The 27,559-nt window shown below is 41.2% G+C and overlaps 1 protein-coding gene across 2 annotated transcripts in view; it reads right to left on the bottom strand.

Moving 5' to 3' along the window:
* The window catches only part of APBB1IP (amyloid beta precursor protein binding family B member 1 interacting protein), a 102,169-nt gene that overhangs the window by 7,138 nt on the left and 67,472 nt on the right, over positions 1–27,559 (bottom strand). For both annotated transcript variants that reach the window (XM_047866179.1, XM_047866180.1), the window contains exons 8-12: positions 17,825–17,911; positions 15,358–15,501; positions 11,294–11,404; positions 4,649–4,747; positions 3,942–4,053 (exon numbers count right to left, since the gene is read on the bottom strand). In XM_047866179.1, the coding sequence (XP_047722135.1) occupies positions 3,942–4,053; positions 4,649–4,747; positions 11,294–11,404; positions 15,358–15,501; positions 17,825–17,911 (553 nt within the window). The remainder of the gene's footprint in view (positions 1–3,941; positions 4,054–4,648; positions 4,748–11,293; positions 11,405–15,357; positions 15,502–17,824; positions 17,912–27,559) is intronic.

The following is a 27,559-nucleotide window of genomic DNA, read 5'->3' as shown; positions in this document are numbered from 1 at the left end:
ACATTTAAAAAGGTGAGTCAAGGAGAGAGAAAAGCCTGCAAATGCAGGGAGTTGAGTTGGAGCACCGCCAGAGGAGGCCAAGTGAAAGATCATGGAAGTTGGGATTTGATGACAATGGAGATGAAAGGATCTGGACAGATTTGACCAATATTTAGAGGGTAGAATCAATAGGAATTGGAGGTGATTGGATTTGGGCATGAGTGAGCTTTTCTTCCATGTGTCCTGCATGAGCAATTGGGCAGACGATGGTATTATTTACAAAAACTGAGAACAACAGTGGGGGAGCAAGTCTGGAGGGTAAGATGAGGAGTCAGTTTTACAGACATCGAGTCTGATGTATCCAAGTGAAGCCACTGAGCAGACAGCTGGATACATGGTTTTGCAGGTCAGCAGAGAAGTCTGGGTTCGATTTATATATTTGTGGGTGGTCAGCACGGTTTTGCAGGTCAGCAGAGAAGTTTGGGTTCGATTTATATATTTGTGGGTGGTCAGCACATAGATGGTGCCAGGAGTGGATTTAGACCACTTAGAGGGACTGTCAGTGAGAAAAGGGTTAGGATTGATTGACGAGGCTGTGGGCAATTTAAGGTGGGGTAGAAGAGTTAGTAGAGGAGGTTAGAAAAGAGTGACCATAGCAGTTGGGGGTACGATGAGAGGTCTGGAGCATGTGCTATCTTTTTTTTTTTTTTTGTTTATTTATTTTGAGCGAGAATGCACGTGTGCATGAGTTGGGGAGGGGCAGAGAGAGAGAGAGAGAGAGAGAGAGAGAGAGGAAGACAGAGGATCAGAAGTGGGTTCTGAGCTGACAGCAGAGAGCCTGATGTGGGGCTCGAACTCACCAACTCTGAGATCATGACCTGAGCTGAGGTCGGACAATAACCGACTGAGCCACCCAGGTGCCCCAAATGTGTACTATCTTGAAAGCCAGTAGAGGAGACTGTTTCAAGGAGGAATGTGTTGATGCTGCTGAAAGGTCAGAGAAGAACAGGGGTTTATAATAGTTGCATTTAGCAGCCTAGAGGCCACTGGTGGGATTAGCAAGAGCATTCTCCATAGACATTAGAGGCAGAAGCTTGACTGAAATTGGTGAGAGTCAGTGAGGGTAGAGAAGTGGAGGCAGCAAATGTAGTCTACCCTTTAAAACAGTTTGGTTGTCAGGTGGGGCAATAGCTGGAGGGAGGTGTGGAGTCATAGGAGGGTTTTAAAACTTATTTGTTTGTTTGGAGAAGGGAATAATGATAAGGACTCAGTAGAGCAGAAGAGAATGCAGAAGAGGATGGTATAATAAAGTATCTGTCGAGTCTTTGTCCTGAATTCCCGGCACAGAACTTCTAAAACTTTTGGTATTTCCAAAGTGACTGGGATATCTTTGCTATTCAGTGAACCCCTAGGATCACATCTGAGTTTATGCTAACAAGATGGGTTGGGATGTGGGCTGGTTATCAGAAAGATGAACCAAGTGATTAGAGGGTTGGGGCTTTGGGCTAATCGAACCTCTGGGGAGGGGACTGAAATCAATCATGTGGTCAATAAGAGGACAAAGAAGTTCTGCAGCCAGGACCCTCCTAGACCTTGCGCTATGCATGTGTCTCTTCATTTGGCTGGTCCTGATATGTATCCCTTATGATAAAATTGTAATAATAAGTATAGCACTTTTCTGAGTTCTGTGAGTCATTCTAATCAGCCAGAACTAGTGGGAACCCCTGAAATTGTAGCCAGGAGGTCAGATGTGTGGATGACATAGGAAGAAAGGCAGCTTTGTTGGGGACAGTGCCCTTGGTCTGAGCTAACTCCATTGGTGGGTGTCAGAGTACTGCAAAACATCAGCTGGTGTTGGAATAGGGACCAGGGCATGCATGGAAGGAATGGCCCTTGTTAGGATGTAACAGAATGGATGCGACTAGGATGGGTGCAGACGCAGGTAAGTTGTTGGTTTTAGTGGTGGGGAGTCAAAGGAGTCCCCATTTGATGGTTCGTTTGCTGAGAGTGAAAGATTTGGGGGTTGGAAATCTGAGGAGAGTGAAGAACATCCAAAACAATGAGAAACTAGGAGATTGCGTTGACTGGAACAGGTTTGCTCAACATTATTGACATTTGGGACTGGAAAATTTTTTTTTGTTGTGTGGGGCCTATCCTATGCATTGTAGGAGGCAGCATTCTTAGCCTCTACCCATTAGATGTCACTGGCATTTCCCCCAAGGTGTGACAACCAAAAATGTTTCTAGACATTGCCAAATGTTCCCCAGAGGTCAAAGTCATCCCTGGCTGAAGACTGCCAGTCTACAGAAACACAGATCAATAGGCAGTATTAAGTGTCCAGTTGTGGGTGATGTCCAAAGCTCTGTGGTGGAATCACTTGCTTCCTCTTTCTTTTTGGTGACCAGCCCCCATCCTAAAGGTACCTACGGGCCTCCACCCATGGGAGTGAGCCAGATATGCCTCCCACAGAGCCCAGGAGTCTTTACTGGAAAGGAAACCAATGACCCTGGGAGAGATGCCCTAGATGGTTTCAGGATGCCTCACCCCAAAGAGTGAAAGGGGAAGCTTGACAGCCAAGAACTTTTTTTTTTGTTGTTGTTATTTTTGGGACAGAGAGAGACAGAGCATGAACGGGGGAGGGGCAGAGAGAGAGGGAGACACAGAATCGGAAACAGGCTCCAGGCTCCGAGCCATCAGCCCAGAGCCTGATGCGGGGCTAGAACTCACGAACCGCGAGATCGTGACCTGGCTGAAGTCGGACGCTTAACCGACTGCGCCATCCAGGCGCCCCAACAGCCAAGAACTTTTAAGTGGTGTTTCACTCCCAAGCTGAAGACTAACAGAATTAGGAAACCCAACTCTCAACCAACCTCAGCAACCCTTTGTTTAGTAACTCAATAAACATTTACTATGTGCCAGGCTTTTAAGCTCTGGGAACACAATGTGTGCAACATAGTGAAATGGTCCTTTGTCCTTTCAAGACTTAAGAGTCTGGTAGAGAAAACAGGCACCAAATGAGTTAATGGATATATAAAATGATTACACATTGTGGTAAGTGCTCTGCAGAAAACAGTTTTATTCAGCATAGACATTTCCGGAAACTCATTGTTCACAGAGCAGCCAGGCTGGACACATCTAATGGAAATATTTTTAAATGTTGGGTTAAATCTACCTTATTGCACCTTCCACACTTTTAAGCTGCTTTTACCCTTTGAGCAGCAAAGAATACACATACTAGCCTTATGTTAGGACCGTTCTTTAACACTGAAAAACAATGACCAGAACTTTTCTGCTGTAAATAGTGCCAGTTCTTTCAACCATTAGTTATCATAAAGACAATGTGTGTGAACTGTAGCTCAGCCACTGACAAGATGCTGGGTACATGCTTCTCCCAGCTTCAGTTTCCTCAGCTGAGGAGCGCAGATGATAATCTATACTTTGCAGGGCTGTTGTAAGAATCAGAGCGAGTATATGTAAAGCAATGCATTGTACCCTCTTCATCTCTCAGTGTTCTGTCCTCCTTAAAAATATACGCAAGAAGCTGTTACGTTATTATAGAATGTGATATCCAGGATTGGGTACAAGGCTCTGGCCATGATATCACTGAGCCAAAACACCAGGGAATGATCTCGTCCTTTGGGTGGGCTGTCTGCTGGGTGCTAGTGGAGCTTTGGACAAATATAACCTTTATACTCTGATGAGACACAGTACTCGACCAGCTCACCCTACACTGGTGATCGCCATCCTATCCATGAGCGTATCACGAGAAAAGTGGTTGAAGCTTTGCTTAAGAATCACTTCTGAAGAAATAGATCCAGGTGTGTGGAGATCTTGAGCCTGACCATCAGAAGGGAAACGTACACAGTGCCAACAAAGTTCTGTTTTTACAAAATGTGTTGTGTAAGTTTGAACATGAGCTCTGAGCTCTGAACAGGTGTGAGAATTTCTTCTCTGCACGGTACCTGTGGCAGGTGGGGCTGGTGGAACTGCACCGACAGTACTCAGGTTTGTCCGAGAGGCGAGCCCGGCCCTCTCCAGAGCCCGCTGATAGTTATCATAGAGAGTCTTTCCGTACTGGGGAGAGAACACAAAAGAAGCAAGAGAGGAATCCATTTATCCCAGATTCTGCACTTGACTGCAATATACGTACTGAGAAAAAAGTACTTTGTAGCTACTCTTTTCACTCTTTTCTGGAGCTGTTTTTTTAGTGTAAGGATTTCAACAAAACATCCACAAATCGTTTTTTTTTTTTCACATGTTAAGTAATTTTCCAGATTGGCAGAGTCAGTTAATACTTTCATACCCAGACATTAGAGGAGAGCTTCCGCCACCCGATTTTGAGTACATAAGTCTTCATATAAATCTACCAGTTTCCACATCGTGTTTCTTAATTACACACGACACATGCAAAGCTCTCTAAGAGTAAATGAAGGTCTGAGAAGTCTCATGGGAGAGTAAACCCTGATTCTCAGGTCATTAGAGAGGTCCGTGTTTCTATCACTCCCCGCTATTAAAAAAACCCCCAATGGGCAAATAAATGAGATAGTATCTTCAGCTCTGATTCATGGAGAATGGGTCAGCTGTTTCTCAGCAGCACGGAGACTGGACCCACCCAGGTCAGGATGCTGGTATGCAATTCAAGATAGGGTGAGCCCAAATGCTCTCTCACCTTGGCAATCCTTATTCCCATGACCCACTGGTTTAGGGTTCTTGCATCGTCACAGCAGAGATATTTGATATACTGGGACTCCTTCTGAATTTGGGGATGCTAGAAAAAAGTAATTTCAAAGACCATTTATAAACTATTAGCACTTTTCAAAAAAAAATTTAAGACTGTAACAATGTTAATTTCCTGATGTGGTGGCAAATTGCTACTGGCAGCAATTTCAGGATTAGAAATAGGGGTATTTTTAGAGTGGGCTAAATTTTGAAAGGATTTAAGAGATTTGTGAAATGATTTATCATAAGCACTTCTTACTGTATTATCCATAATAATTTTAATTTCTCCTTTTTTTTTTTTTAGCTTTTAAAATCCTTTGCATATACCACGTCTCCTTTCCCACAAGAAATCCGAATCGTTTCTCCATTTATCAAATAAAGGAACTTCCCTGATGCAATTCTTAAGTCCCAGAATTAATGCTTTGCGACTCTCAACCAGTCCTAGGGATATTTAGGGATATCTCCCCTATCAGGAATTCAGGGTTTCACCTTTTCTTTTTTTTTTTTTTTCAATGTTTATTTATTTTTGGGACAGAGAGAGACAGAGCACGAATGGGGGAGGGGCAGAGAGAGAGGGAGACACAGAATCGGAAACAGGCTCCAGGCTCTGAGCCATCAGCCCAGAGCCTGATGTGGGGCTCGAACTCAAGGACCGGGAGATCGTGACCTGGCTGAAGTCGGACGCTTAACCGACTGCACCACCCAGGCGCCCCAGGGTTTCACCTTTTCTTAACTGTCATCTCCTACTCATACTGGCCATCTTGGCCTCTGGATGGGTGTCCCAGGGAAGGAATATTCTATCTATTCTCAAGTTGCAATGGCTTGGGGTGTTGCTCTAGGGTCCAAGCCCTCCAGGAGCTCATGGTCAGAGACAGCAGTGACACTGGCAGGCATGAAGAGGGGAGAGAGACACTGGTGTCTGGTCACCAGATCACCTGGGCCCCTCTTCCTTAATCCTTGTTGCCTCTGTCATTTCTGTTGTGTGTGTCTGTCTCTGATAGACTGTGTGCTCCGTGAAGGTGGGGACCATGTCTGCTGTTCACTGCTGAAGACCCCCAGTGCTTAGCAATGGCCTGGCATGTGGTCAGTATTCTGGTTTAGAGGTGGAAATAACTGTTGAAGGAAATAATGAACAAAAGCAAGATTTCCTGTTCAGCCAGAAGTGTCATGGGTACAAGGTGAGGGGCAGGCAACCAAATCTAGATTTTAAGATTTGTGCCATGTGAATTTTCATGGGCCTTTATCATTTTTAATAAGTTTTATTATAGAGAAAAATAATTACAAACATAGCCATCATGTGTGCATGTGTGTGTGTGTGTGAGACCAACTCTTCTGCCTCCATCTCTCAGAGGAGCTTGTTAATCCTGCTAGGACAGGCATAAATTAGTGGTGGTGCACATGAAATGGAGTGCTGACAGAGTGGGAAGCCATCCTCAGTGCGGGAAAGGAGTGGAGCTGACCAGTTCCTCTCTAAGGGTATTGCACAGACTACTCCCTTTCACCTTTGCTTCCAGCTTCATCACTGACCTTCAAGGAAATGGCTGTTTTTAAAGCTGATGTAAGCCAGCGACACCGTGCCTTTAACTTCAGTATGAATCTGAGAAGCAACATCTGGACCAGTCACCCTGCTGATCTAACAACTCATTGCTGTTATTGCCCAGAAGGGATAACAAGACCCAGACAGACTCTTAGGAGCTTGATGAGAGCTTAGTAAGTTTTGGTTTTACAAATGGGAAAACTGAGGCCCAGAGAAGTTACTATATATTTTACCCCATGGTACACAAGAACCTTGGGGGTCTCTTGTCCTACTGCCTAGAATTTCTGTATTTATATTAAGCTATTAGGTCAAAATTCCGAACTTTAAAGATACCACACACAAAAAATCAGAAATTGTAAAGAATTCCTTCTTTTGGCCCTTTGACCCAGTTGAGGAATGTCCACCTTTATACTTTTGTCTTTAAATGGACCATTCCCTTGGTTTAGGTCTTTCAGCCCTCAGAATTTGCATCTGTATCACGAAAAATCATCTTAGGTTTTCCAGGGGTGACAGACACCAGGCTGCCCAACGATGCCTGTAGTTCTCCATTCTGGCAGCAGATGGCAGCATGCACTTTGTATGGCTGCTGCGCATTTCTTCGTTATTGGGGTTCAGTGCTTCCTCATTAATATAACTGTTAGATTTTAGCTTTACAAATGTTACCCCAATGATCATTCCCGTTGGAGGCCCTTAAAATTGAAACTATCAATGCGGATAATGTGGCCCAACAGCAAAAACGGATTTGTTACATTAATTAACTGGAAGGTCACATTGATGATAAGTACACTAAGCTGAGGACTTAGTCCCTATATGGAATGTGACATTCCACAAATGGCTGCAGCACTCTCTCCAGCCATAAAATTCACAAAACCAAACCACAGTCCTTGTCTTCCAGCACCAGAAACAAAGCCCCTTAACTTATAACAGTGTTCTTTAAAAAAAAATTTTTTTTTCAACGTTTATTCAATTTTGGGACAGAGAGAGACAGAGCATGAACGGGAGAGGGGCAGAGAGAGAGAGACACACAGAATCGGAAACAGGCTCCAGGCTCTCTGAGCCATCAGCCCAGAGCTTGACGCGGGGCTCGAACTCACGGACCGCAAGATCGTGACCTGGCTGAAGTCGGACGCTTAACCGACTGCGCCACCCAGGCGCCCCAACAGTGTTCTTTTTAAAAAAATTGTTTTTAAATGTTTATTTTTGAGAGAGAGACAAAGTGTGAGTGGGGGAAGGGCAGAGAGAGGGAGACACAGAATGTGAAGCAGACTCCAGGCTCTGAGCTGTCAGCACAGAGTCCAACATGGGGCTTGAAATCACGAACTCAAGATCATGACCTGAGCCAAAGTCAGATGCTTAACTGACTGAGCCACCCAGGCACCCCATAACAGTATTCTTATTGACGGTCATTTAAGAGGGACAAACATGGGTCTCTTCGGCAGTTTGCTGTTTATAATTTTTCTTAGAAAGCAGCTGTTATTTTATTTCTGACACATTTAAAAAGTTGACAATGTTACCTTGGCTTTTGGTGTATTAAAATATTTTTCATTTATTTTTTGGTTCATGGCACATGAGAGCCAGGTTCCCAAGAGCAGACTTTACATCATGTATGCTTGCAGTCAAATGCACAAATCAGCTGTCTGGGTAGAGGTATCCACTTAAACAGCACAATAAATAATTCTTAAGTATATTATTTATCCAAATAGAGTAAAAGCCATTAAACATAATGGCTTTTGAGCATAAGAAAGAGGCAAGAACTCTTGAACTTGAGTTCTAACAATGGCTCCTCCTATGGTGATGAGACAGGTGTACAGAACTTGGTTCATTCTCTCCAACATTCTCACTGACCTCCTTACACTACACATACTACAAATGTATACAGGAGACAGCATCCGATGACCTCAAAGGCCTCTTGACACCCTTAAATTTTATGATTCTAAGATGAGCTAATCTAGTGGGCACGAGGCTCCTTTCTGGCTCTCAGGACATCCTATAGCAAGTAACTGTGCTTGTTTTCCAGTCATGGCTTAGGACCCTGCCAAAGGGTTTACTCCTTAACTGAGCCTTTTGCTGAAAAATTATTTATAAAGGAGTTTAAGGAAAAAATGCTGGTTCAGTACCCCTGGCCAGACTCTTGTGCAACTGGTTTGATTATTCCTGACCATAAACAGAGAGAAGCTCCTGTAGGACATGCTGAAAGGCACACAAAGGTCAGGACAATTGCAGAACATTACTGTTAAGAGGGATCTTACAGATCCTCTAAAGTGAGGTAACTATGTGTTATAAACAAGAAAACTATGCCAGAGAGGGTAAGTCATTTGTCCAAGACCAAAGGGAGTGGATGAACTAAGAGCAAAGGACCTACACATTCACCGAATACCTCTGGGTGCTAAGGAATATGTCCCTCATTAATACAGATAAGAGGCTCACACCATAATTAGGAAGTGGTGGCTGGGGATGTTGTGGGGGAGACATATGTAAAGAAATATATGATTACCCTATGACATGGTGAGTTTCATAGTAAAAGTCTGAAAACAGAAAATGAGAAAAGGCTCATTGGAAGAAGCTATAGAGTACTGTAACACATCTGAGGAACATCCAGAAATTCTGTGTGGCTAACATCTGGGATCCATGGAAAGAAGAGGCAGAAAATCAGCTCAAGAGAGCCAGAGTCAAGGGCTTGTGTCAAACTTGGATCTGGACGTTGTCCTCTAGGTATTAGACATTTTAAAAGAGCAGAGTGATACAGGCAGCAACTGGCAGCCATGTGGAAGACGGGCCTGGAGTGACAAGGAAGGACAGACAGAGAGGGCTAGATGAGAGACGTCTCAGATGGAAAATCAGAGTGTGATTATGGATTGGACAAGAAAGGGAACAGGAGGGACTTTTAGGAAGATTTCTCTATTTCTAGCTTGGAAAAGCAGATGGGTATTATGGGTTTAATTGTGTCCCCTGCAAAGATACGCTGCAGTCCTAACTGCTGATACCTGTGATTATGACCTTATTTGTAAATAGGTTCTTTGTAGATGTAATCAAGTTAGGATGGGGTCATGCTTGGTTAGGGTGGGCCCTAATCCAATATGACTGGTGTCCCTGTAGGAAGAGAAGAAACACAAACACATACAGAGAGGAGGGCCATGTGATATAGAGGCAGAGATTGGCATTATGCAGCTACAAGCCCAGGAAGGAGTGCCAAAGACTGCTGGAAATTGTCCGAAGCTAGGAGAGAGGCATGGAACACATTTCCCCTCAGAGCCCTCCAAAAGGAACCGACCCTCCTGACAGCTTGATTTTAAACTTCTGGATTCCTGAACCGTGAGAGCTTAAGTTTCCATTATTTTAAGTCAACCAGTTTGTGGCACTTTGTCATGGCAGCCCATCCTCCCCCCCCCCCCCCGCCCCAAAACTAATACAGCGGGTGATGGTATCATTCATCTTGATAGGGACTGCAGGAAGGAGTTTATAAGGGTGGAGGGAGGGTTGAATCACCATCTGACAGGTTATGGTTGAAGTGCCCTCAGTGCAGTTACCTCAAGGGTGGGGCTGGGAGAGAAGGTGAGACTGTCAGCTATAGACTGGGAATTATTAGCATAGAGATGACAGCTGGAGCTGTGGCTGTGACTATGACTTCTCAGAGAGCACGAGTCTGGTGAGAACAGAATACAGAACCCAGGAGAACATCCCAGAATGTGTGGAAAGAGGAGGAACCCACAGAAATGGAGGAGCAGATGAACAGAGGGGGCTAGGCAGAGGGCTAGAAAATGAGGCAGTTATCACCAATGCAAAAGATGCCAGGAGGACCAGAAGCCTGAGGACTGAAACTGCTGACTGTTCATTGGAAACTTTTTAAAAAGTTTTTGTTTATTTATTTTGAGGGGAGGAGGGGCAGGGAGAGAGGGGGAGAGAGAGAATCCCAAGATGTCAGTGCTGAGCCCAATTTGGGGCTTGATTTCATAACCATGAGATCATGACCTGAGATGAAATCAAGAGTGCAGACTTAACTGATGCATACCTCACTGGACACTTTAGTAACAGTTACAGCACAGGAGGGAGGAGAAGCCTTCAGAGTGCAAGCTCCACAGAGAAGTTCTTTGTTTTGTTCACTATATCCCAACCTCCCAGAAAGCAGTTGGCTGGAGAGAAATATTTTGGAATGAATGAGTTTTACTGACAGAATGAAAGTTGAGGACATGGAGGACATATTGCTTTCCCAAGAAGTCTGAGTTAAAGGGAAGACAGAAGCAGGCGTTGCTTAAAGGAATGGGGTGGATCAAACTGAGGGAAGTAATTTGGAACCTCCCAAACCAAGGAATATTTGAACGCGCTGTAGCCCAAGAGAAGAATTCTCTGGAGAGAGGTTGAAGATGCTGAAGCAAAACGGAGTCACTGATGGTACGGTCCCAGGGAAGGACTAATGATGGAGGGGGACTGGCCTTGGAGGAGGGAGCCTTTTCCTCTGACGTGCAGAGTTGTGAGGATGATTACTCCATTAGATAAGTTCAGAAGTAAATATGAAGTAAACCAGGGCAACTCAATCCTTCTCTTTTCTGTCTTCTGCAAGTAGAAGGCAAGGTATGCTGAGAAGTTCGTAGATGAGAGACCCTTTGAGAAGAGTGTAGACAATGTCTGGGGACAAGGTAGAAGACGAAGTTGAGTGGGAAGCAGGGAAAAGCTGCTAAAATCTTCTGTGACTGCAGGAGCTGACACAGTTAGCAAAAAGCAGACTCAAGAACCAGAAGTGAGTGATTTAGCCCAGTTGTATGAGCCCCAAATGTGACATGGCTCTTGAGTAGACTAAGGAAAGGAAGGTGCAGAACTAAAAGAATGTTGACCCTAAATCCTAGCTCTAAGAAGTGACGAAGAAGCCTGGACAGATTCATTTTAAAGTTTTAGAATCAGAAACAGGAATTCAGGGTAGAAATGCTTCCACTTTTCCTATTTCAAAAAAATTATTATGATACACTTGTGGTTAATTATGGGACACTTAACATTTTTTTCCTTAAAAGGAAATATTAACTCAACTTGTTCACAAATCTAAATCAAGGACTTCGTACAACACACCTTTAAAACAAAGCAGTGGTCAGTCGGGGCTTTATATTTCATTTTACACTGAATCCCATAGTAAATGTTGACATTTTCAAACTGTATAAAGCATGCCAGATCTCGAGATGTCTGAAAGAGAAGAGAAAAAAAATCACCTTAACTGAGTTGACAGCTAATAATTTTTCAAGGTCGTCCTTGATGGCACAACTAAGGATTACATTTTAGCAGAAAAATATTGAATTTCGGTAACTTGTTTAAGCATCTGTCACGTATAAGTCTTCTAAAAGTCAAGACTGCATTTTAAGAGGTACATGAGCACACCCAAGATGAAACAGTGTTCCACAAACCCAGAAATGGAGCGAAAGATTATACTGCCGTTCTAGCACCTGCGAGTGGACTCTCAGCAGCAGATCTGATGGACTGACCTTGAGTCATTGTTATTGATGCAGTCAAGACAAGGTGACTGACCGTCTAGTCGGAAATTTCATTTTGGCTTTTGCCATTCTAAGTCAGTGATGGGTTTCATGATTGAGCATTAAAAAAGAAAAAGCCCTCTTCAGGATGAACAATAAGAGGTAAATTTGATGCTCAGTAAATTAGCACATACTTCATGCACTTCTCCCTGAGAAAAAGGATTCCTTTCATGCTTTCTCGTTAGTGCTGGCGGTGTTGCTATGGAAACAGAAACCTCTCCTCCATGTATAATATGTGTTGTGAGGACTGCAACCTCTAATCTACATATTTGGTTACACTTCCATTACAAATTCGCTCTATTATTGTCTTTTTACCTTCACATTCCATAGTTCTTTACCAGGTTAGTGAATAAAGAATAGAGGGCAGAATTGCTACACCTCAGCACACAATTAGTCCTTTATATATGGTTGCACGGTTTTTTTTCTTGCAAGGTATTTTCTTCTGGATTTTCAAAGTCTTGTTTTTTTAATTAAAAATATAAAATATATTCATCATAATTTTTAAAAATAATGTATTAGACGTATATATAATAAAATGAAAATCTTCCTCCACACTCTTTTCTCTGGAGGTACCATTGTTAATAGTTTGGAAGTATTCTTCCAAATGCTTCTGGGTGAACATTTATATACATATGTATGTGCAGACACACCCACTTACATACATACATACACATCCACAAATTGAAAAATATGAATGAAATTTTACTATAAATACTGTTCCATGAATTTGTTTTCTTAACATGGGGTCTTTCTATATGTCAAGATATATATGAATGGATAGATACATCGCAGTCATGTAATGGCTGCACAGCATCTCACTGAATAGGTGCAATGATTTACTTAGCCATTCTACCAAAAATGACTAGAGGTTATTGCAATATTTTGCTCTTTCAAAAAATACTGTGCATCTGAGCAAATATTTCCATGGGACAGATTGCTAAATGTGCAGCTGCCATTTCAAAGGGTATTCCCCTTTATATTTGAATAGATGTTGTTAAATTGTTCCCCAATATGGCTGCACTCATTTATATTCTCACCTCCAGAGCACGACTGTGCCCACTTTTCTTACTCCTGCTAAAATTTGGATATTATCAATATTGTTAATTTTATCAATCCCACAGGAAGAAATATTTCACTTTTTAATTTACATTTCCCTGACTAGTAAGACAGAGCAACTTTTTAATTATTCACTGGCTACTGATATTTCTTTTTCTGTAAATTCTCACTTAATAACCATTGCCATCTTTCTGTGAGTACATTTGTTTTTTTCTTATTGATTTGTTGAGGTCTTTATATTTTGTGGATAATCATATTTGGTTATACATGCTGAAGTGTACTCTTTGACTCCAGAACTAGTCTTTAACTTCTTCTTTGGTATCTTTGGCTATAAAGAATTAAAAAAAATCTTACACTGTCAAATTTTCTCCTTTATAATTTTGAGCTTCTAGTCTTGCTGAAGGTTTCCCCAACCCTGAATTATGAAAATATTAACCCATGTTTTTTAGAATAAAATTTAAAAGAAAATATAGATAAAAGAAGATTTAAAAATTTTTTCTAAATAGATTTAATCAACCTAGGATTTAATTTGGAACATGGTATGAGGTAGGAAACTACTTTCTCCCAATGGTGATACAATTATTTCACTGCTATTTATTCTTTCCCCATTGCTATAAAATGCTCACTTCAATTTCCCTTATATTATCAGATCTCAGCGTTGATCTGTTTTCTCTACTTGTGCTATAGTTTTCATCTAATGTTTTGACATCTGGGAGGAGGGGTTCTACCTCAATGTTCTTCACATTTTTTTTTTTTTTTGGAACAGTATCTCTTTCTGATGAATTTTAGAATCAGTCTGTGAACTTCAAGTCAAAAAATCCTATTGAAATTTTTCTTGGGATTTAATATATAGAAAGTTTTGGGGGGAGATTCATATCTTTTCATCTAGCAACATGGTACATTTCTATGTATTCAGTTCTATTTCAGTTCCTTTATTAAATTTTGTATTTTATGCCATATAGGTCTTGAACATTTCCTGTTGAGTTTATTGTTAGGTATTTTGTATTTTTTGTTTCTACTATGCATTAAATAATTCATTATATTTTAATTAGCATATTATCTGTACAAAAGAAAATAATTTCTTGTTTGGTAAATTTATTTGGTCTTAATAGTTTTTCAGTTGAGTGTCTTATATTGTCTGGTAGACAATCATGTCAAGAGTGAATAAAGACAGTTTGGGTCACCTGGGTGGTTGGTTGCTCAGGTTGGTTGCGGACTCTTGATTTTGACTCAGGTCATGATCCCAGGGTTGTGAGATAGAGCCCTGTATCAGACTCCATGCTGAGCATGGAGCCTGCTTAAGATTCTCTCTCTCTCCCTCTGTCCCTCTCCCCAACTTGTGCTCTCTCTCTTTAAAAAAAATTAAAAAAAAAAGAATGAATACAGTTTTGCCTCTTCATTTCCAAAAATCGTACTTCTTATTCTTTCTCTTCATTCCTTGGCTCCTTCCTCCATTCCGAGGTTAATGGTAGCAGTGAGAGAAAGTACTCTTGCCCAAAGCCAATGTGTTGTGATAGGTTTATTTATACATCTAATTTACACGTAAATGCCCAAAACACAGCACTTCCAAAATAATTTCTGTGTCAGCTATTACATCCCAGTGTGGGGCCAGAATGAAGGTGGCATAAATGGGAAGGTATCATTTCTCTAAGACTGACACTGAGTAGGCCCAGTAGCTGCCCTCCACCAGGCATTACCCATAATGTCTCTCCTGCATTCCCACAGAGATAGAGGAGCAGATCTGGATATTTCCCATGACTTCACCTGCTTGGGAATGTGGGTCAAGCCTTATTAGAAACCTGCAGTTTGTACATATGCCATTGGGTGGTGCCCTGGATTTGGCAGTGAAGGCAAAATGCTTCAGCATACCCCAGATATAGAGAGCTGAGAGGTATCCTAAAGCTTTTTAATGGTGAACAAAAGATGGAAATGCCCCAAGCCTCTAAAAAAAAAGGTCTCAGGAAAAGCTAATGGTCATAATGAGAGTCTAAATTCATTTCAAAGATGAGGAATTTATGATATGCTTGTACTTCTGAGGCAATAATCCTGAATCACCAAGTAGAAGTTAAACGATAGTTAAGATCCTCTCTTAAAACAGGCAGGGAAAAGCATATAGCACACCTCAGAGAACAATTTAAATGCTCAGGGAATAAGGGCTACAATCTTGATGTAGATCTGTCAATGCTTATACCTCTATGATTCCAGATAGAAGTTTATATATAGACTATAGAACAAGAGAGTAAATACAGGAGGAAAACGTCCTCAGAAATAGGTATGTAAAGTAGCAAATGACTCTCTAGAAAAGTGCTTCTGCTATAATTTTTGAAACCTGACTTTAAAACAGATACAATTCTTTGCCTTCAGGAGAAAGCTATGGAAAAATTCAAAAGGACTTCTGTAATTCTGTCAGAATAGGATATGCATTTATATAAACATTGTAGGAACACAAATCTCAGAACAAAGGAGTGTATTTAAATTACTGTCTGAGACTTTCTTCAGTTTCATTTTCATGAAATGATTTTTTGATAAAGCGTATTACTTTATTTTCCTGACCTTAGTCTTTCCTTTGGGTACATAATAAATTCCAGAAGCCCGTAAAAGAAAATAGCGCCTTTTCCAGGATTTCTTTCCGTCTTCTTTCAGATAAAGAGCTCCTTCAAGTTCTGGCACAATGACAGATGTTCCACAGAAACTTTCCTGAAATTGAGATTCCAATTATGGAGAACACGTGAAAAAAAACCACAAATTTTTGTTCACATTTAAACAAACTATGGCAAACTAGCCTTTTAACCAAACCAGCTAAAAGTCACTTGTCTGTAACTCTGAATGCATACAATTATACTGCATGCTGTTTGCCAAAAGAAAGGAAGGATACCATGGTGGTTGAACCTCAGCTCTTGAGTTAGACTTCAAGGCTTCTCAACCACTTACTTTTGTGACCATGGACAAGTCATTAAATCTCAGTTCCTTTGCTTGCAAAAATGGAGTAATAATAGCTCCAACTTCATAAGAAAGGTTATGAGTACAATCTTGGTATACTGTGAAAGTAAGGATTAAATAAAGGCTATTTCTGTTATTATAAGTTGGTAAATAGAAAAATTATTCCTTTTCCTATAAGTAAAAATAATTACTATTTTACTGCCACTGAACAGAAAAGTTAGAATATATAATCCTTCACATAAACATGTGTATGTTAATTTATTCTTGGGATAGTTTTCTTACTGAAGAATGAAGAAGGCAGTTATTAACACTATGGTATCAGAAAAGGAGGAGGACAAAGCAGATTCTCTAGGTGTAGATTTTCGAATGTGAAAACTTACATATAATGAAATAATTCTTAGTAAATTTCTTTTAAAAAGCAATTCAGTAAAAGTGCAGCATTCTATTCCAGTTCAAATACTCAAACTTACTTTTGGCTTTCTTTTTTGTAACTCTCAACCCCCTTCTACTCCATCTCATAAATGGAGAATAACTTTTAGTTTTGTACCCTGCCAGGAAATGTATATATAGTGGAGCTGGGACACATTTTTGTTCACATTCTCCTCCAATTTAGCTAGTATTAGTTGCCTTGTCAATAATCTCTTCAATCAGATATTTGGCCCAAATTAGAAAGCAGAATGGTGCTGATTTTTCATAGCGTAACATCCTTTGTATTTTCTTTCACATCCAGCCTTTAATGCACCGCTGAAGTCCTAGAACAAGAACTATTCAGGCAACTGTATAAACCAAGGCACAAGCTGTCCCTGAGTTACAGACAGCTGATGATTAAAAACAAATGGCTGTGTCAGGAAACTTCACTCTCCCCTTCCCTGTCTGTCAGTTTCCATCATTGCTAGGTACACTCAGAACCTGAATCTCCTTGTTGCTGGGTACCCGGTGCTTTTTCTTCCTCGACACAACCTGGAGTCTGCTAAATGCAGAGAATGTCCCTATTCCCACTGCTATGCCTTCGTGTGAAATACCCACTGTGCTCTTGGCTCCAGAAGCCGGAATTTATAACATGTTTTCAGGACCTTGTGAGTGGCAGAAGGTTCTGATGTCTGCTCCATCTGGTTACGGGCCTGTGAGAATGTGGTGGGGAGAGAAACCTGTGCGGGAGCCTGGCCAGGTCTTGGTGAATAAGAGAAAGGGTGCTAATCAATGTCAGCGAACTGGCTCCAGGTGTGAACATGCGTCCAGAGCTCACCAGGTCATCTGAATCTTCAGAAGAAGCCTCAAAAGAAAAGAAAAGGTCAACACATTTTTGAAGGTGAAGAAAACCTGGGCTGAAACCCTACACAGGTTTTCTTCACCCTCACAAGTGTGTTGACTTTAGATATCTGCACTCATCTGCATTATGTGCTGGGACCAGAGCCCTGATTTTTAGCACAGTTACTACGTGAAAACTCACTAGGAGTTTCAAAAAAAACCAACCATCAAATAAACTTCTGGAACACGCCCCTATAGTGATAATCATGAACATCTGCACAGTAATCGACCCAGTGCTTCCATTACCACCCTGGATCGCTGTAATAATTCAGTATGATCCAGGACCCTGAGGTTCTTGGACTTGCCGCATAACATCCGAACCTCAATGGCAGACCCAGAACTTGTGTCAGGTCTCCTAAGTGCAAAGCCCACACTTCCTACCACACCTGGCTACTGAAAGAACATCTTAGAATTCGCTGTAAACAAGGTTTGGAAATCTTTACATCTGACTTCTGGGGAGCACTTCAGTAATGAAAAACATGGAATGTTAAGAGACGAGTTTTACGTGGATTCTTAAGTGTTTTAGGCGAGAATCACTAATCCAACTTCATGAAAGTAAAATATAGTCTAAAGCCATACTTTTAAACAACTGACTCAAAGAACCAGTTTAATTATCTAAATAGCTATAATTTAGTAATAATTTGATTTTAAAACCCCAAGTTGAAATTTCAGTGTGTCTCAGAATATCCCATTGTTCTAAGAAGCAAATAATTTAAAAATAGATACAGTTAGCATCCTTCTCTTTTCTTCTACTCTGCAAAATTACACTTACCTCAAGTAAGGATTCCTTGTTCTTAGCATTCATTTTCTCACTTGTTTCCTTCCCTTCTTTTTTTCCTTTGTTATCCAAGTAAAAATTCTAAAGAAAATATTAAGAGATCAGAATCAGTGAGTGTTCATCGCCATGCTAGCCACTGCAAGGGACTCACTGTCTTGCTGTAGAGAGAAGATGCACCTATAGGAAAAAGAGTGGGGACCACAGCATATGGTATCTGTCCACCAAGTGCCTTACCAAGGCTTTACCAAGTGCTGACTGAGGCGGATGTAAAACCTTCTCTTCCTCCCATTGTGCACAATCAACGAGGAAACAAACATAAGATAGAAAACACTAGCAAAGGATATGACAACATTTAATTGTTAAATTCCATTGTCTAGAAAACGTGTCAAATGCTGGAAGTGGGGAGACCCTAATGTACCCTAATGTAATGTCTGGATTGCTGGTGGAGCCCGTGCCCCATGTGCTTGTGGAGGTCATGTATCCTCCCAAGGTCCTGTGGACTAGAGATTCTGGCTGATGAAGAGAAACTTGAAATCTGGATTTTTATAAATTTAGTGACTACTTTAAGTTTTAAAAACCACAGCACAGGGTTTGCTGCTTGGCAACTTCTAAGGACAGACAGAAGCAGAAAGGGAATTTCTGGAAAGGGAACTAGCCTCACAACGGACAGGGAAGACCATGGTTTTAAAGCATTCATGAATGGGTGCATAGTCTCTAAGTGGGGTTTGTATTAACCCATGTATCATACCTTGTTAATACTGAGTATCAATGAGAGGGCTGAGACAAAATGATAAACGAATGTTTCCAAAAAATCATGAGTATCCAAGGGTTAATCTTCACATAACCAGTACAGCTGAGGTTCAATATACAAAGTGATTATTATGAGTGACCAGTGTCATAATTAAAACACTGAGGACTTTTATGTGAAAATGTAGAGTTTTGTAAAATAACGCATGAAAAAAATGTATTAAAACTGGAACATATACCTCTGGAGGACAGTGACTGAATTTAGACATAAATGTGTCTAACAGACATAGGAAAAGATGCTCAATATCTGTAAAAATACAAATTAAAACTACAATGAGATATAACCTCCCATCTGTCAGAATGGCCAAAATTAACAAAACAAGAAACAACAAGTGTTGGTGAGGATGTAGAGAAAAAGGAACACTCATGCACTGTTGGTGGGAATGCAAACTGGTGCAGCTATTCTGGAAAACAGGATGAGGTTCCTCAAAAAGTTAAAAATAGAACTACCCTATGATCCAGGAATCGCATTACTGGGTATTTACTCCAAAAGTACAAAAACACTAATACAAAAGGATACATGCACCCCTATGGTTATTGCAGCATTATTTACAATAGCCAAACTAGGGAAGCAGCCCAGGTGTCCCATCAATAGATAAATGGATAAAGAACACACACACACACACACACACACACACACACACACACACACAGGAATATTACTTAGCCATAAAAAAGAATAAAATCTTGATGTTTGCAACAACAGAGATGGAGCTAGATGGAAACCAATTTGACAATAAATTATATATATATGTATATATATTCTATATATATATACATATATATAAAAGACTGACAAAAAAAAGAGGTGGAGCTAGAGACCATAATGCTAAGTGAAATAGTCAGAGAAAAACAAATACCGTATGGTTTCACTCATATGTGGAATTTAAGAAACAAAACAAACAAGCAAAGGAAAAAAAGAGAGATACAAACCAGCACTCTTAACTACAGAGAACAAACTGATGGTTACCAGAGGGGATGTGGGTGTGTGTGTGGGGGGGAATGAGGGAAATAGGTGATGAGGATTAAGGAATGCACTTTTCATAAGAAGAACTGGGCAAGATACGGAATTGTTCAATTACTCACTATATTGTCCACCTGAGACTAATAGAACATTTTTTAAAAAGTTTATTTATTTATTTAGAGAGAGATGAGGGAAGGGGAAGAGAGAGAGAGAGACAAAGAATCTCAAGCAGGCTCCACACTTTTAGCACAGAGCCCTATGCAGGGCTTGAAGTCACGAACCGTAAGATCATGACCCGAGCCGAAACCAAGAGCTGGATGCTTAGCCAACTGAGCCACCTAGGCTCCCCAAAATAATGCTGTATGTTAACTATACTGAAATTAAAATGAAAACTAACTTGGGGCACCTGGGTGGCTTAGTCGGTTGAGTGCCCGACTTTGGCTCAGGTCATGATCTCACTGTTTGTGGGTTCGAGCCCCATGTCGGGCTCTGTGCTGACAGTTCAGAGCCTGGAGCCTGCTTCAGATTCTGTCTCCCTCTGTCTCTGCTCCACCCCCCCATCCCCCCGCCACTCACACTCTGTCTCTCTCTCCTTCAAAAATAAATAAACATTGGGGCGCCTGGGCGGCGCAGTCGGTTAAGCGTCCGACTTCAGCCAGGTCACGATCTCGCGGTCTGGGAGTTCGAGCCCCGCGTTGGGCTCTGGCCTGATGGCTCAGAGCCTGGAGCCTGTTTGCGATTCTGTGTCTCCCTCTCTCTCTGCCCCTCCCCCGTTCATGCTCTGTCTCTCTCTGTCCCAAAAATAAATAAATGTTAAAAATAAATAAATAAATAAATAAACATTAAAAAATTTTTTTAATGAAAACTTACTAAATATTAAAAAAAAAAAGAACAGAGTGTACTGGACAGAAGGGAAGGAAGCAAAGTGCAGGCAAATAAAATATGCAGAATTAGGATATTTCCTGGGGACAGAATGCATAAAAATGGCAATTTGCCAACTTCAATAGGGGAAATCAGTCAAGTACAATTGCTTTGATAATTCTTACCGAATTATCTTTTAATATGTTTGTCAATACTTTTACTTATTTGAAAAGGACAGCATATCATGAATTAGTGTGATTATCATCTAGGATTCAGAAACTATTCTAATTTTACATGTTTGGCTTGAAGATCATGACTAACCATTAATATGTAACATATACTACCTGCCAGAAGTTGACACCAAGAGCTCACTTACAAGAACCCCACAACATAGGTACTATTACTACTTTACAGGTAAGGAAGCAGGAGGATTAAGTGATTGGCCAAAGGCCAATCAGTGCCAGAACTTTGAGTTCTTCCTCATTTTTTTTCAGTATTAAAATGCTCTAAATACCATAGGAGAGAACCCAGCACAACAGTGTGGATGCACTTAATGCCACTGAACTATACCCTTAAAAATGATTAAAATGGTGAATTCCATGTTATGAATATTTTGCCACAATAAAAAAAAAAACTGAGCAGTGAAGAGTAAAGGCAGAGAGTGATGCCTACAAGCACACCTTGCTTTAGAGTCCTGGGCAGGTGAATCATGTAAGAGTGGGAAGAAGGAAGAGAGGAAACGCTGCGGCCTGAGCTATTCACCATCATGTGGCAAAAGGAGAACACCTCAGGGACAGGTAAGAGAAGAGCCTTTCTAAACTGTGAAGGGCCTCATTTTATAAGGATATCCCAAAGGGCCAGGATCTGTAGCTTTGTCTTTCTCTAAGACTTTTCTGAGATCCCTTTCATTTTTTTCAGATTCAGAGTAACTTTTTTTTCCTTCCAAGTGATGGTACTATCTGTTTTTATTTATTTTTTTACTTATTTTTTTAAAAAATTGTATTTATTAAAAAAAAGTTCATTTATTTTGAGAGAGACAGAGTGTGGGGGGCGCAGAGGAGAGGGGAGAGAATCCCAAGCAGGCTCCATGCTGTCAGTGCAGAGCCCAACATGGGGCTCAATCTCATGAACCATGAGATCATGACCTGAGCTGAGATCAAGAGTCAGACGCTTAACCGACTGAGCTACCCAGGCACCCTTACACTGTTTTTGTTTTAAAGAAAATGGAAAAAACCCACGAAGTAAATCTGAGCTGGAGTTGAGAGACGGCAGTCCTTAGAATGGACCCACTGTCCTTGGGTCAGAACTTTTCATCAGTCGTGAGGTCAGCTAACTCAACTTGAGCTGCTCTGTAGCAAGCAGTGGAACTCAAGAGTTAACTCCTTATCTGTTACTCATGGAAACTGTGGACAAGCTGAGGTGAACAATAAAAGAACTTTAAAATGGGAAATGAGACTTTCAGTTACAGCTTGATCCCTTTTCTCACAACTGAGAATGCAAGACTTGGGGGCAGCTGGAGAGGAAAGAAACAGAGAAAATACATTACTTCGTAATATCACCTTCTTGGAACAAAGAGTAAACCAATCAGTTCTCAGTCCATGAATGAATATTCGTGAGTATTCTCTACATGTAAAATATCCTTGTTCCCAAGAATCTTTTTCTGTTTCCAGAGACTCTCTTCGGTCTTTATTTTTTTTAATTTTTTAAATGTTTATTTATTTGAGAGAGAGAGAGAGAGTGGGAGCAGAGGAGGGGCAGAGACAGAGTGGGGGAGAAAATCCCAAGCAGGCTCCATGTTCAGACATGGAGCCCAACATGGGGCTTGATCTCATTACCGTGAGATCACAACCTGAGCTGATATCAAGATTTGGATGCTTAACCAACTGAACCACACCGGCACCCCTAAACCTCTAGTTTGGTTTCGGGCAACAGCTGACCTCCATTTGCACATCTGGCACTTATTTAGGAATAGCAGACCACCTGTGATTCCAATCAAGTGGGAAGAGGAGACTTTCTAATGACAACCAGACAGAGAAACTAAGGTAAATAAAGTTGCTCTTAGATAGTAAGGTTCTACTGTCCCAACCCACTTTACCCAAAAGAAGCAGTACCACCTGGGCAAGAGGGGCCCCTGCCCTGACTCCACACTTTATTTTTTTTTAGGTTTACTTATTTATTTTGAGAGACGCAGCACAAGTGGGGGAGAACAGAGAGAGAGGAAGAGAGAGAGAATCCCAATTAGGCTCCATGCAGTCAGCACAGAGCCTGATGTGGGGCTTGAACTCACAAACTGTGAGATCATGACCTGAGCCTAAATCAAGAGTTGGACACTTAACTGACTGATCCATCCAGGTGCCCTCTGACTCCACACTTTAAAGGGTCCCTGCCTTGACCCTCATTCAGCCACTCCCCCACTCACAGGGCAGTAAGTTTATGGGGCCAAAGGGATATGGCCACCTGGAGCCAATGACCTCCACATTTTAGTCCACACTCCACAAACTCAGAACCTTGGAATTCCCTGCCCAAATGGCCCTGAGGCTCTGCCCTACACCCATCCTCCTGAGGGCAGATGGCACTGCTAGTGTGTGCATCTAGGCCAGAAGGTGGCCAAGGGGCAGCTCCTGCAGGAGAGTGATGGGTTGTATGAAGCCTACTCTCTGGGCTGGAGTGTCCACATCATGCATACAAGGCCCAGGTGGGACAGGATAGATGGGGTGGGTGGAAGGGTAAGTCTAGGGGAAGGTCATGAGCACCTCCATGACACCACCTTTTTGCACAGTACTCAAAAGAAATCTAAGAATGCTAAGGCCAAACTTTTAGGTCATTATGAAGGCACCCAGGTAGGAAGATAGAACACATTTAACTGTTTATTAACTTGATTTAGAACTTTAAATTTTTTTTTCAATGTTTATTTATTTTTGGGACAGAGAGAGACAGAGCATGAACGGGGGAGGGGCAGAGAGAGAGGGAGACACAGAATCGGAAACAGGCTCCAGGCTCTGAGCCATCAGCCCAGAGCCCGACGCGGGGCTCGAACTCACGGACCGTGAGATCGTGACCTGGCTGATGTCGGACGCTTAACCGACTGCGCCACCCAGGCGCCCCAGAACTTTAAATATATATAGATATATTGCCTATAGGCCTTCAATCTACTCTTGCCCTAGGCCCCATAAATATTGGGGGTGGGCTTTCCCAGAGGCCTATCTTCCATTCCCTGTGGGATTCCACAGTGCCTCCCACCTCATCTTTTTGTTCTTTTCTTCTTCTAGTCATTAGGCCTACCTGAAATACAAAATAGAAATATAAAACAATTTCTTTAGGCTCTTTCTCTTTGAGGAGGTGCTTAATTTTCTGGGATATTTGAAGCTTTGGGAAACTTTCTCAACTATAGAACAGCCACAATTGTTAATGAGTAGAATTGACACCTCTCCTTCCTCAACCTGGGTTTTTCTGCCCACCAACCTACATCCTTTAAATTCTACATCCTGGGCCCAGGCTATAACAGGCCCCCATCTCTGACAACTCTGTCTTGGTGCTTAGAATATGGTGCTAAACACCACTCATCAGCCCATAGTATCCTAGCTGTACTTCACTGGCTGCTGACCCCATGCCTCCAGACACACAGCCAAACATAATATCCCCATGTTATGCATCTGTCCTCTGCATGTACCTCACTTCCTAAACAATGCTGGTTACTGCTTTTATTTTCACACTAGCTTGTAAATGCTTCTTCTTCTTCTGCCCATTACATCCGGAAGACACCCCTGGCCTTGCATCTCACCTACAGTCTCCTTCCCTGGCTGTTTTTCGATACAATGTGGATGCTCAAGAAGCATCAATACAATGTGGATACATTTGATGCTCAAGAAGCATCAATACAATGTGGATACAATACAAGAAGCATTCAATACAATGTGGATGCTCATGTAGTTCTTGAGCAAGTGCCTGGCATCATGGGGAACCTAGGGATTAAATCCTTACTTCCTTAATTTGTCCTGAACAACTTCAGGTAGCCTGAGGTTAGATTCCTATGCACACTTCTTTGATTACCTGCCCCAAAACTTGTGAGATTATACAGCACCACTGTCTCAGATGGAAGTCTGGCCTGGCCCCACTGTGATCACCCTAATCCAAGAGCACCACTGACACTTTCTGGAGACATGTCCTCCCACGTGCCTCCATCGCTTCTCTCATTCAGACTATTGTCTACAACGAAGCCAACTAAAATCATGGTATGTATTACACTTTGTGTGGATGATGGCCTTTACTTCTCACAACATATTTCTAAAAACAAATTATCCTAATTTTCAGACAAGAAAATAGAGACTTGGTGAAGTTAGGTAATTTGCTCAAGGACCCACAACTAACAAGCAATGGAGTCAGGATTCAAATCCCACCAGTCTGACTTTAGGAGCCACACTCTTGGCCACTTCAGGGTACTGCTTTCTAGTGAGAGGCAGTTTGGTAGAAACAAATCTGAACAGAAAACACGTTTTATGAAGCTGTCATCGAAAACCCTCAGCACAGCATGTCAGGTCCACGGATTTGGCCCCGTGCATGCTATCCCCATAGCACTCTCCACGGCAGCCTCACTGCGCCTTTCTATTCCTTGAACATGACATACAGTCTGATTATGGGCCTTTATAATTCTTCTCTATGGCTTGGAATCTCCCCTCCTGCCTCCCTCCTTCATCTCTGTTCCCTTGGTGAACATGAGAAACATGTTCCTCAGGGAGGCTGTCTCTGATCCCAAGGACTGAAAGACCCTCCTCCTGGAGGCTCCCAGAGTCTCCTGGTCTGTTCCTAATAAGACATATCAGATAAAGGGCTAGTATCCAAAATCTATAAAGAACTCACCATATTCCATACCCGAAAAACAGAGAATCCAGTGAAGAAGTGGGCAGAAGACATGAATAGACACTTTTCTAACGAAGACATCCAGATGGCCAACAGGCACATGAAAAGATGCTCAGTGTCACTCCTCATCAGGGAAATACAAATCAAAACCACACTGAGATACCACCTCATGCCGGTCAGAGTGGCTAAAATGAATGAATCAGGAGACTATAGATGCTGGGGAGGATGTGGAGAAACAGGAACCCTCTCGCACTATTGGTGAGAATGCAAACTGGTGCAGCCACTCTGGAAAAAAGTGTGGAGGTTCCTCAAAAAATTAAAAATAGACCTACCCTATGACCCAACAATAGTACTGCCAGGAATTTACCCAAGGGATACAGGAGTGCTGATGCATAGGGGCACTTGTACCCCAATGTTTATAGCAGCACTGTCAACAACAGCCGAATTATGGAAAGAGCCAAAATGTCCATCAACTGATGAATGGATAAAGAAGATGTGGTTTATATATACAATACAATACTACTTGGCAATGAGAAAGAATGAAATCTGGCTATTTGCAACAACGTGGATGGAACTGGAGGGTATTATGCTAAGTGAAATTAGTCAGGCAGAAAAAGACAGATATCATATGTTTTCACTCATGTGGATCCTGAGAAACTTAACAGAAGACCATGGGGGAGGGGAAGGGGGAAAAAAGTTACAGAGAGGGAAGGAGGCCAACCATAAGAGACTCTTAAATACTGAAAACAAACTGAAGGTTGATGGGGGGTGGGGGAGAGAGGAAAGTGGGTGATGGGCATTGAGGAGGGCACCTGTTGGGATGAACACTGGGTGTTGTATGGAAACCAATTTGACAATAAATTATATATGTGTATATATATATTTATATACAAATATTTATTTGTGTATTTTATTTGTATATTTTGTATATTTATGTATTTATATTTTGTATTTATATTTATGTATTTATATTTTGTATATTTGTGTATTTATTTGTATATTTATTTGTATATTATTATATATTTATTTGTATATTTTATTTGTATATTTATATACAAATATTATATTTATATCAATAATTTATATTTATATTATAAATATATATTTATATTATAAATATATATTTATATAAATATTATATGTGTGTGTGTGTGTGTGTGTATATACATGATACACACTTCACTGGCTATTATCAGCTAAGTGTCCTTACTGTCTGACAAGAAGTTCAGTAATATTTACCTTCCTTGAGCCTCCTAACAAGCTGAATATGAAAATGACACAAATCATTATTTTATAACAGTTGTGACCAATTCAAAAGCAGAAGACAGTTAATTTAACTGTGGGGGAGCCTGAGTCACCATTCAAGGCCAGGCTGTGTTCAACTGTGTCCCCCTTGGAGTGTATACTGAAGCCCCTCCAAGGGTAGATGGGCATCGATTTCTACACCCTCAACTTCCATACATACTCTTTTCTAAAATGGATCTGCCTGAGAGTGGAAGGCCCTTTTCCCACTTCCCAAGAGAAAGGCACACCTCACAACCACAGAGGATCTTACTGCCCTGGGTGGGGAGCTCAAAGGCTCAAAACAAAGGGACAACTTGAAACATGGGTGGTGAGAGGGAAAGAAAGACTCACAACTCAAAACAAATCTTTTGGGAAGTCAAGTGGTTTCTAACTCTTTGCCTTTACACAATGGAAGGCACCTAATCATGTCAGGTGGTGCATTAAAAGAATCATCATTGATCTCTCAGTGGCAGGTAACTTGGAAGGAGTTCAAAGAATTTAATGGCATTGCTCTCACAAAGCTCTTCTATTCTTGTCCACTTATTTATGTGAACAAGGTTTCTCACTGCTTGTATCTATAAAAAGTACTTAACTTCTACAAGAATGAAAAATAGGAATATAATTGATACTGAACATTCATCCTTTTATCCTGGAACTAATCAGAGGGGAGAAGGTTTCATCTATTTATCTCATTAAGGATGTTTCCCCTTGGAGTTTTACTTTTTAACATTAATATCAATTGTTATAATTTTAATGTTTTTAAATTGTCAAGCAATTTAATTTCAATGTTTTTAAATTGTTCAACCAATTGTGTAATTTTTTAACACATAAGTGCCTTATGATGACAGGAAATTAAAAAATTACTTACCAATTTATAAATATAATTTGTTGAAGAGAAATATGAGAGAGAGTTCAATCAGAGACTTTCAGGCATAAAAATATATTAAAATAGGAGA

Source organism: Prionailurus viverrinus, chromosome B4 (genome assembly GCF_022837055.1).
Source record: "Prionailurus viverrinus isolate Anna chromosome B4, UM_Priviv_1.0, whole genome shotgun sequence".
NCBI classification, from domain to species: domain Eukaryota; kingdom Metazoa; phylum Chordata; class Mammalia; order Carnivora; family Felidae; genus Prionailurus; species Prionailurus viverrinus.
The sequence above is the reverse complement of the archived record's forward strand: the minus strand, read 5'-3'. Positions and strand labels throughout refer to the sequence as shown.